This window comes from Poeciliopsis prolifica, unplaced genomic scaffold (assembly GCF_027474105.1).
Source record: "Poeciliopsis prolifica strain line A6 unplaced genomic scaffold, Auburn_PproV2 SCAFFOLD011, whole genome shotgun sequence".
NCBI lineage: Eukaryota > Metazoa > Chordata > Actinopteri > Cyprinodontiformes > Poeciliidae > Poeciliopsis > Poeciliopsis prolifica.
In genome coordinates, this window is record NW_026562386.1 from 2,426,937 (window position 1) to 2,437,843 (window position 10,907).

General features: G+C 38.5%; 1 protein-coding gene across 2 annotated transcripts; it reads right to left on the reverse strand.

Moving 5' to 3' along the window:
- Positions 1-894: 894 nt before the first annotated feature.
- lipca (lipase, hepatic a) lies at positions 895-9,192 on the reverse strand. Of its 2 annotated transcripts, XM_055036468.1 has the most exons (9): positions 8,828-9,187; positions 6,353-6,531; positions 5,373-5,552; positions 5,187-5,304; positions 4,613-4,846; positions 2,779-3,021; positions 2,147-2,261; positions 1,393-1,611; positions 895-1,243 (listed from the first exon to the last, which is right to left on the reverse strand). In XM_055036468.1, the coding sequence occupies exons 1-9, from the start codon at positions 8,907-8,909 to the stop codon at positions 1,111-1,113; spliced, it is 1,503 nt and encodes a 500-aa protein (XP_054892443.1). In that variant the 5' UTR covers positions 8,910-9,187; the 3' UTR covers positions 895-1,110. The 2 variants fall into 2 exon arrangements, with proteins under 2 accessions (XP_054892443.1, XP_054892444.1); XM_055036469.1 differs by lacking the exons at positions 895-1,243; positions 1,393-1,611 and adding an exon at positions 1,619-2,065 and having other exon boundaries at positions 8,828-9,192.
- Positions 9,193-10,907: the final 1,715 nt, after the last annotated feature.

The window sequence follows — 10,907 nt, forward strand, 5'->3', positions numbered from 1 at the left end:
CAGAATGGTGCTGCTACAAGCATTTATTTTCTTGAAATTAGCTCAGGTTTAATCATTTGTATGTTCCAGGTTGTTGGTATTTATTTTGAAGCAGGCCAAAGAGAATCCAATGCTGTAATGGAGATGATCATTGTTGCTCTGACGTCTGTCGATAGTAATTATTTGAAGATCAGCAGGTTTGGTCAGCTTGTCTTACCATTGTATGTGTTGTACAATGGCGGCTGGAAATGACAAATGTTGTTGTTGATTTACCATCCAGAAACCACTTCTGCATTCTTGGTCAGGAGGCTCTGTTTCCACTGATCCTGCCAGTTTCATGTGCGAGTGAAGAATTTGATGCTTCAGGGGATTTAAAGTAACAAGATTCTCTAAAATGGCTCATCCTGAAAGGAGCTCAAAATAAGCACAACGGAGCTGGTGAAATCTCCAAGATTTGGGAATGATTTTGTGCAAACAATGCAATGAACATGTTTTATACAACCTATAGACTTATTCTAACTTATTTAAAACGGATCATAATAGTTCCCTTTAAACCATGTTTAAAAGGTTCCAGTTCTGAAGGGAGTGGTCAAAAATCCAATGTGTCAGAGTCTTGCTGATGTCTGCAGAAAATGTGGTAATGGAAGTGCATTTTTTTATTTATTTCTTTTACTGTGTGAATCAAAACTGATTAATTCTATTTTGTGTACTCAGAATTTGCCTTTGCAAATAATCAAAGTTGCACAAGGTTTCAAATAAATCATCATGTTTGACGTTTGTGTTAAACGGTGGCTGTAAACGTCTGAACCAGACTGGTAGCTGTTCTGTCACTTTAAGAGCTGATTGGTGATTTCATGTAAAAACACTTTATTTTAAAATTTAATCTGAAAACTTTGAACATTAAGTAGCTCAGTATTGTCAAATGAAAAAGATGCAGTTTATTAATCAACCAATCATTCATCACAATTTATAGTAAACACAGTGTCAACAGGTTGCTTGTTTTTAACTTCCAGACAAACTTCTCAGAGCTTTTATTCCCCTCAATTATTTATTTTTTGCTGTTTCCTTACTCTGCGAAGCCTCATCATGAAGAGACCATTAGGTATTGATTATCATTTGGCTTGTTTCAGATTAAATCTTTTTAACCAGTCTGCTGTGCTTTCTCCTGCGGTGCCCTGGTTCATTCTCTTTGCAGCGCACAAACACTTTATCTTGAACAACTTCGATTTGTTGTCCATCATTATTCATGGAACAAAATGATGTCCTGGAAATAAAAAACATTAAAATGTGGTTAGGCTGCAAGATAAAAGCTTTAAAACAGATGAAGTGTCCACTAGATGGCATCAAAAGCCCAGATGCTTTCCCTGTCAGATGTGGAACTACGATTTGAAATTTCAGTGACGTGCGCTGTACCTGTCCTGTGTCTCTCCTGCTTTGACGCTGATTTTTCCCAACATCATCTGAGGTTTGCTCTCCTGGCCGCCCCATGGAAAGATGCTCTGCATGCGAGTCCACACGTTCTTCCACATTTCAGACACTTCCCAACTTAGTTTCAGCATCATCAGCTCCCCCAAGTCTTTGTCCAGCGTAATCAGGAAGGAAAGAGTTGTGTTTCCATGAATGCCTTCATCTCTGCATTGAGGGGAGCAAATAGAAACAAGGTTATCGTTTAATCCTCATGTTGTTGTTGGAGAGTGACGGCTTGCTGATGTGAAAGCCCACAGCTAAAGCAAAAAATCAGATGAGTTTTTTTCTGCAGGCAGTGATTTGTTTAAAACTCTTTGATGCACATAGCATAAACACATCATAACTGTGAATGAATCATGTCCTGCTGTAGTAATTTATTCAATTCGTATTCGTGTTTCTTTTCATGCAGCAGTTTGTTTGTCAGCTGCTCTCGTTAGGTTGGTTTTTCTGGGGCGTGCTGTGGTGGCGTAGGGGGTTAGAACATCCCACGTATGGAGGCTTCAGTCCACGGCGCGGCCATCGCGGGTTCGACTCCTGGCCCCGGCGACATTTGCCGCACATCTTCCCCTCTCTCCATCCCCTCTTTCCTGTCAGCCTTCTTTTAAGAGCCAACAAAATCCTTGGATAAAAAAAATTACAAAACAAAAAAAAAAGTTTTTTGTTTTTTTTTCCTCTGCACCAGATCTGCTGCAGTACTCACATTGTAATGAACAGCTCTCCGCTCTCATCCTCAGTTCCTTGGAGGGAGATGATGAGCGTTGGCTTGATTTCCTCCGTCTGATTAACAAACTGGATCCTGAACTGGTAATGATAGACTGCAGAAAAAAGAGCCGAGAAACGAACCAGACAGGTCTTGATTCATGGAAAACACACAGACATCACTATGCCTTGAAAAAGTATTCACACATCTTACTTTTTTCCACATTTATTCACAAGTATGAAAGCTTCCACTAGACCAGCTGCATTTATATTAATTTGATCCTCATATTAAAGATTAAATTACAGACAGATGAACTCTGTTTACACGCTCGCTGGCTTGAAGGCTTTTGATTGCACTATTTTTATTTTTTTTCGTTTGGCAATATCACATTAAAGGGAGTTAAGTATAAATGCATGCCACACTTTTCAGGGGTTTTTTTTTAACCTAAATGCAGGTAAACACTGCAAAAACACAAAATAAGACCAAATGGTCTCGAAAGAACAATATTTTTGTTTACCACAATAATTACTCTGACAATTAATCGTTCAGCAAATGTTGTTTTGTGACAGGCTTACGAGTAATAATAATAATAATATGTATAAAGTGTCATTATTCTCAGAGTTCAGTCTCACGTTTGTAAGGCATCCGGGATCTTGTTTTCAGGTAGAGCTTCTTGCTCCTTGCCGTTCGGACCTTCTTGATGTTGTAGCCCAGGGTGTTGCAGCGGTTCTTCCGGCAGTCCAAGCAGACGCCCCTGACGAAAGCGCTGTTGTCACTGCACCTGTAGGCCGTGCTCTGCTTGTCTTCATTCAGCAGCGAGTCCATGAACAGATGGACGGAGCGCTCATGAGCACACTTCACCGTCTGTTCAAAGCCTGAGAGGACAAAGTAGGACACATTACTGTGCGACGGTCAGATCATACGATAGTGGCATCTTTCTGTCACATCTTCTCGCTGTATTTATCTCAGCTCTGCGTTGATTGTTGTCGCCTGGGGGCAGCACATGTTGCCTATTAGCTGCTAAGGATGACAGTCGCTTTAATGTGGTTATCGCTGTCAGATTATGCAGCTGTGTTTTCAATTGAAAGGACCACAGTTTCCAGAACAGCGTCTGTGGGACCGGAGGGAATTAAATGCATCAAAATCAAACTGTCGGCAAGCAGAAAGATAAACTGATGCCTAAGATGTGGCTTCCAAACCACCAATGTTTTGATTTGGAAAGCGCAATTAAGGAATTAAAATGTTATGGTTGAGCACAGAGAGCAGCTAACCAGAAATATTTTGGAGCAGCTGAACACACTGTGCAGTACTTTGAAAATGACACGAGGGTCAAAGTAGTGTGTAATTGGAAGTGGATGTAAATCGATTACTGGGTTTCGGTATTTTTTTCTTATTTCTTTTTCCATCTGAAAATCTGAAATGTGAAGCAAATCCATGACCTTTGCCTTCTCATACCTCCATAAAGAGCAGATTTGGGTGTGGGACTTTTATTTGAACTGTCAAAAAATTATCTCTGCAGCTCTTCCAGATTTACCACGGAGCTCTTGTTGCATCTCAGGTTAATAATCTTCTTGCCCAGCATGTTTTACGGTTCACAGCTTTGGCTTGGTAGGCTTCGTACTCTTTCTATTTTCAGATGAAGGCTTGACCAAGAACTCAATGATTTAATCTAATTATCCATTAAATGTCTCGGGCAACTTTAGTCTGACCTCTGTGGTGTGTTTCCTGGTTGTCATGATGCTGTTTTTTAAATAATACTCTATAATAAACCTCTAAAATCAGTAAAAAGGTGACCTGTGAAGGATCAGAATAAGGGATGTTGAATATATGCAGTTCTTTAAAAAAATTGGGAGACCATGTAAAATGTTCTGTTTCTCTGATTTTACTCTCTATAGGTATATGTTTGATTTAAATGAACATTGTTCTTTTATTCTATGAACTACTGGCAAGATGTCTCTGAAATCCCAAACAAAAAATTAAGAATTTTTTTTTGCATAAAATGAGAAATAGTCAAGATAACAAAAAAGCTGCAGTGCTTTCAGACCTCAAATAACGAGAAGAAAAAAAGTACATATTCATGTAGAAACAACAAAACTAATGTTTAACTCAGGAAGAGTTTAGAAATCAGTATTTGGTGGAATAACCAGGAGGTTTTCAGTGCAGCGGGTTACTAATGTTTTCCCGAGCTGTTCTCAGTTTATTTTATTCTTTGCAAATCATGCATCCTTTGTTCACCTTTAAGCCTCCTTTGGAAGTATATTGAAACATAATGAGAGCTAAAAAAGCTAGAGTTGCGTGAATACTTTCACAAGACTCTCTAAATACTATAATCCATGTTTACATTTATTCCAGCAAAAATATGGTTTGGAAATAAATAAAATGTTCCATCCAAATAGTGAACTATCGAGAGATTAAGAAGCTAAAAGTCTGCGTTATAAAATGTGTTTTCAGTGCTATTCATCCTACCAAGTATCCCGTACTCGCTTATGTGTTCATAAATGTTATGAAAGTCGCATCCGGGCTGGAAGTCTCCTCCGTTGGGGTAGAAGTCGTAATGCGCCACAGCTTGCTTGATGCCCACGCTGAGGCCCAAACGTTCGTGTGTGAAGGTGTGGATGGCGTCGACGAACTCTGCATCATCAGGAGAAAGCCTGTCTGTGGGAGACATGCCCTCAAACAGCGGCCCTGCCGGATCCAGGCCTGCAGGGACAGGAAATGTTTTAAATAGGAATAATACTTCTCCAAAAGAATGCAATAAAGAAATAAGAATAATTTGTATTAGTTCACAAATATGCAAAAACCCAAAATAGCTCAAACATACTGATAAAAAGAAAAGTTTTTATAGTGGTTTAGAATTGAGATGAATAATTGTTCCGATTTTAAATGTGGTCTGAGTGGCTGCTTGTGTCAGACCAGAGTGTATCAAGACAAGGCCAAGACTTTTAGGGTCCAAGACCAAGTCAAGAATGAGACCGGTTCAGGACGAAGACCAGCGCCCCGTGTCCGTCAGAAGATAAACGGTAAGAGAAAATAAACTCACCAGTAATCCTCCCAATCTTCTCTGAACCCTGCAGGAAGCTCCCAGCGAATCCGGATATGTGAGCTCCCAGGCTGTATCCGATCAGATGAACTTTTCTCACTGGGTACCGGTACTCTCTCTGTTTGGGATTTATTACATTGAAATTAAATTTTTCCACATTTTTGCACATTGGTTCGTGAGTCTGACCTGAAGTGACTGCAGCAGATGAGCTATATCTTTGCCCACGGTGCGGGTGCTCTGCACAGCCAAGGGGTAATGTTGATGGGCCAGATGCAGCCAGTCGGTCATCACCACATTAACATCCACAAGGTTCGTCTTCAGGATTGTGGCCATGCGGAGCACCCAGCTCTCCAACATACCATCCACCTTGGAAAAAAAACAAGAACTCAAAGTTGGAATCTCATTTTGCTTCCTGCATTGCAGAAACAAAAAATGTTACCAAGTAATTTTGGTCTGATTTGTAGAGGAAATATCTTGAAATGAGACAAAACGGTAACACTTTATTTGATGAGATGCGACTGTCATAAACGTGACATATCAGTCATGAACATGAATGACGCTTCATAAATGCTTCTGACTGTTGTCATGTCACTCGGTAAATAATGCCACTTTCAATACAAAGTTCAATTAAAACTGGCATTACCAGTAAATTAAAAGTGTTAACTTTGCATTGAGTCATTATTTACCAAATGACTCTTCATACTAACAGATATAAGCATAAAGACACCTTCATGTTCATAACATGTCCCCCTTCAAATAGTGTTATTGACAAAACTTACTTACAAGTAACTTTTCAGCAAGATATAGGAACTTGTTTTAAGTCAATAATTCCTTAATGTGGATGGGGGAAAAAACAAATTATTCCACTTATGACAAGACATTTTCCTGTGTCATAAGAGGAAAAGTGTTTTTTCCTCAATAGTAAGGAATTGGATGTTTAAAGTAAGCTTTTATATTTTGCTAAAAAGTTATTTATGAATTAATTTTCACATTTCAGTTGTACTAAGATATCACTATAAACAAGACCAAGGCTATTAGGATATTTTGTTTTGCAGCTCTGCAAACAGCAGTAGTCGCTGCTTGTGGTGTTTTTTGGGCGCGTTTCTTCTCTTGGTTCTGAGTTTTTGTGTTCAGTGACGTGCGCAGAAAGCAGGAGATGACCTTACCGACCACCCGTGAGTGATGATGATGAGGGGATTACTGCTGTTGAAGCCACAGGAGGTGAGAGTGTGCAGCTGCAGAGGGTCCAGCATGCAGGTGTCCTCACCTCCCAAAAACAGCCTGAACACAGAACCGCTGACATGAGGCTCGCTCAGCCTGACGACGTCCTCTGGGTCCGTCGCACCTCAGAGAGCAAACAACGCTGCTCGTTAGTTACAGTGAAATCAGGATGTTTACTATGTAGCTTTAGGAGGTGAACATTGCATTTCACTTAAACGCGCTTTAGTTGTAATTTATGTGCAACGCTTGAAAGTATATCAAACTAGTAACTTGGTTTACAAAACAAATGATTTCATAGCTGGACTTTAACAATCAGAAAATGTCTTCACTAATTTGTTATACTCCAAATATGGCAATATAAATACCATCAGAACTGGGTTAAATTATTGAAATTATTCATGTCGGTTCTATGCTAAAGAAAGTTCAATAATGTCTATTTGAGATATAAACTAATGCATGCACAAAATAATGTAAATCTCACAAGCATGATAACAAAACAGCAGTGACAGATCCTATAATTTAAACCCAGATAAAACTTTGTACCTTATGGAAATAATGTAAATATTTGGACATTATTTCAATTAAGTGTTTCAACTGTTTTGATGATTTTACTTAACAAAAAGACATAGAAAAATCTTTGGTTGTCCAAATACTGTGCAGCTTTAATTTAATGTCCCCTTGCATTAAAACGCCTCTCTCCATTACAGAAAAAATAAAAATAAAAAAATACACTCACAAAGCAATACACAAACAGTCCTGAGTTCAATAAATAGGTTCTTTGAATTTTTAAGTAAAGTTTGTTTGTATGTTTACAAAATGAGCCGATGTTTCGTCCCAGCAGCTCTTTTTTTCCTGGCAATGCATGAAGTGTTTGTGACAAACTTCTGTAAATATTTCCCCAGATCTCCACAGGAACTTAAACACATAAAGCAGTAAAGTGAGATTCCTTGATAAATCGCTTGCTTTCGACATTCTGTTTTGGTTGGTAAGTTAAACAGATTTGTTGGCTGACATGCACAGATGACTCTGCAAGATTAATCTCTCTATTGGTTAATTTAGGCAAAACATTTCCCCCATCAACTCGTTTGTGTTTCCTAAGTGTAAAAAAAGATTTTCTCTTGGAATAGGAACAAAAACCTGCAGATTCTGACCAAAATATCTCACGACATTTTTTGGTTTCCACTCTTTTGATATTCGCATCAAAAATCAATTTGTTTTTTTTTTTTTGCTGCTCAATCTGAAGTTAACTATTAAACCTTCTGGTCTCTCTTCGATTTGCTTTTTTTTCTTTCTTTGGTCTCTTCCCTGCAGCACTGGATTGTCTATGTCCACATATAAAACTAAAACACTGAGACAGAGTGCACAATTTTTAAAGAGACAATTTGCTGACTTGTTGCCACATTTTGGCATAAATAAACATGCCGTGTATATAAAGTTTTCAAATATACTCAAGCTTAGACAGATGGATCTGTTTGCTTGCCAGGAGCTACAAACAACAACAGTGACCACATGTGAAGATTATAATGACAGATAAAGCGCCGTCCTGATTTGATGAATTATTCTTATTGGTATGAACTGCATTGAACAAATATTTCTTTGAGCCTTCTTTGAAAAATGTATTTACTAGTTTTGCTCAAGCTATAATTCTGATTTGGTTGAAATTTTTAAGTTGGTTCAAGAAACATTTTTTTTTGTTTGCTTGATATAAAGAAGTCTGCAGACTGCACAGGTGAACAAAAACATTTCAAAGGTAGTTTAAATCAAAATTAGGAATCAGATGGCAACATTTCCCATAGAACAAGTCAAATCTGAGCACTTTTACGCCGAGCAACTTGGCAATTTGTTTAAAAATATAAAAATCTGGGAAAAAATGAAGAGCCCACTGCACTGAACCCTTGTTGAAAATCTCCTGGTTTTTCCACCAAATATTGATTTGAATTAAAACATTAGCATCGCTATATTTATAAATTAATATCAACTTGGTTTGTTTGAGGTTTTTGCATTATTTGAGGATTGAAAGCACTGCATCTTTTGTTATTTTGAAAATGTCTCTTTTTATGCAAACACTAATGTGCTTTAAATTTCAAAGACGTGTTGTCAGTAGTTGATAGAATAAAACAACCATTTTTATTTTACTCGTACACCAATAAAAAGTAAAATAAGAGAAACTTGTCATTTTAAGTGGTCTCAAATTTTTCCAGAGTGGTTATGTTGCGCTTAAATATCCCTCTGTATATGTGAGCTGGTTTAAATAATGTCATTTGTATAATAAAGTCCAAGATGTATTTAAGGACTTTGTGGACCAGTACAAATATAAACTAGAACTACTCACAGTATCAGTTCTGTCTATGAATTTTCCATTTAGGATAAAGCAACACAAATGTCTTTTATGTCTCATTTTTCAGTCCATTGATACTTACTTTCTCTGCGTCCTTTAATTCTCTTCCCCTCACTGAGGCAACATGCCATCAGCAAGCAGCACAAGAGTCTGAGCACGGACATGACTTCACTTGATATTTCCTCTGAACCGGCCGTTTGGACCTGAAGGGTTTTGGAGCCGTGTCAGAGAAGCCTCATAGCTGTCCAGAAATCTGGAGCGAGATCATGGCACTGCTCTGAACGCACAGAGAGGAGAAGTCAGGGTTCAGACATCAGGTGGTTGCACTGCTGACCTGATTGGCTGAGGCCTCGCCGTGTACGTTCAGCACGTGGTGAAAGAGAACATGGTTGAAGACGAAACCCTCAACACACTCGTCCATCAAGCACTACACCAGTCATTAAAAGAGAGGAGGCTGAACCTAAGAGTCCTTAAAGTGGAGGTTTCCCTCAATGTTGCGTCATGTTTACTAAAATGTACCTGGCTCAGGCTGAGGGGGGTCAGAAGGTTGAGGGTAACCAGGCACTGAAGCAACATTGTTGCTCCAAGCAGGACTTTGGTTTGCTGTTCCCGTTTGTTGTCGTTTCTCACGTTGGGTCTTAAAAAAAAAAAAAAACACCTGTTTATTCTCAATATGCAGCTTCAGTGCAGTGATTGTGAGAACCACGCAATAACAGCAGTTCAAATGATCAATTGCGTTTAAAAAATATCAGAAATTAAAGAGGCGTCTTGCAGTGTTTTCAGATTTAATGACCTTTTCCCTGGACTGGTTTCAGGTTTCAGCCTGACTGAGGTCAATGCTGTGAGCAGGTTCAGTACACAGACAGGGTTAATGATCACATTGTGCTCAGACAGACCCAACATCTCAGTACCTTTCAACTCAAAAACGCCTCTTTTCTGTCAAGTGAGGGCAGAAAAGTAAAGAAATTAGGGAGAAGTTTTAGGTTAATCCTTCATAAATTACGGTACATAAAACATTTCATAAATTGTCACCAGGTTACAAAAAATGTTCATCAGAAGTTGTTTTTTTTTTTTCAAATGAATAATTTCAGTTGACATCCATTTTTCTCAACCAATTCAGGTTTTTATTCTAATCTGATTCAGAGAAATCCGATCTTATGACTAAATCGATGACATTTTTGTGACATCGTCAGTTCACTTCTCAACCAAAAACAGGCTTGTCATGTGTTTTGAGGCTCCTGTTGCTCCATAGCTCAGAAAGTTGACCTGATTGAGCAAAAGCAATGAGATCTCTGGATTCAGCACATCAACATCACCCTAAAACAGTTGGAAAACTTCAGGCATTTGTGGCTGGTGCTTGGTGTTATCATTGTGAGCGTCTTAATAAATCGGGCACATGAAAATACATTGTTACCTTTACAGTTTTCTCCACCTTTCCCATAAACTTTGATATTCTGTGTAACAAACCAATGCGGAGCAGTGTGCAAATGGAAAGTAGAAAGGTAAATTTACAAAGTTTTCAATAGATTTCACAAAATTCTGAAAAGTGTGGCATGCATATGAAATCTATTCTCTCATCCAAAAGAAAAAGTCCAGCACAGCCAATCAGCTAATTAAGTAAATAAAACCCACTCATGCATGATTTGGTCTAAGTATAAAAACCAACATTAGTGAACGAACTAATGTTGGTTTTTATCAACGCATAAAGCAGTAAAGTGAGATTTTTTCTATGCAGTTTTTTGTTAGATACCATATATGGTGCAAACCTAAACGCTCCACATCAACCTGAACATTTCCTTGGTGCAACATGGTGGCCATGTTGTCATACTGTGTGTGTGTGTGTGTGTGTATTTTTTTTGTAGAAGATGGAGGAGCTTAAAACTGATTGAGCTTAATATATTTCAGTCCCAGAGGAAAACATGCTGGAGGCAGAAAAAGACTTTAGACTGGGACCGTCCTCCAGCAGGACAATGACCCTGGATGTACAGCAAGGGCTGCATTTCAGATCAATGCAGATAGAGGTTCAAAGCATGTTCATGTGTGGACCAGTCAAAGTCCAGACATATGTCATCTTAACCAAGCTTTCTATATTTGAGACTTTAGTATAAATGATGCTCTTAAATCCTCATTTTGAGTGACCCAGATGACCTCACTGTCTTTTC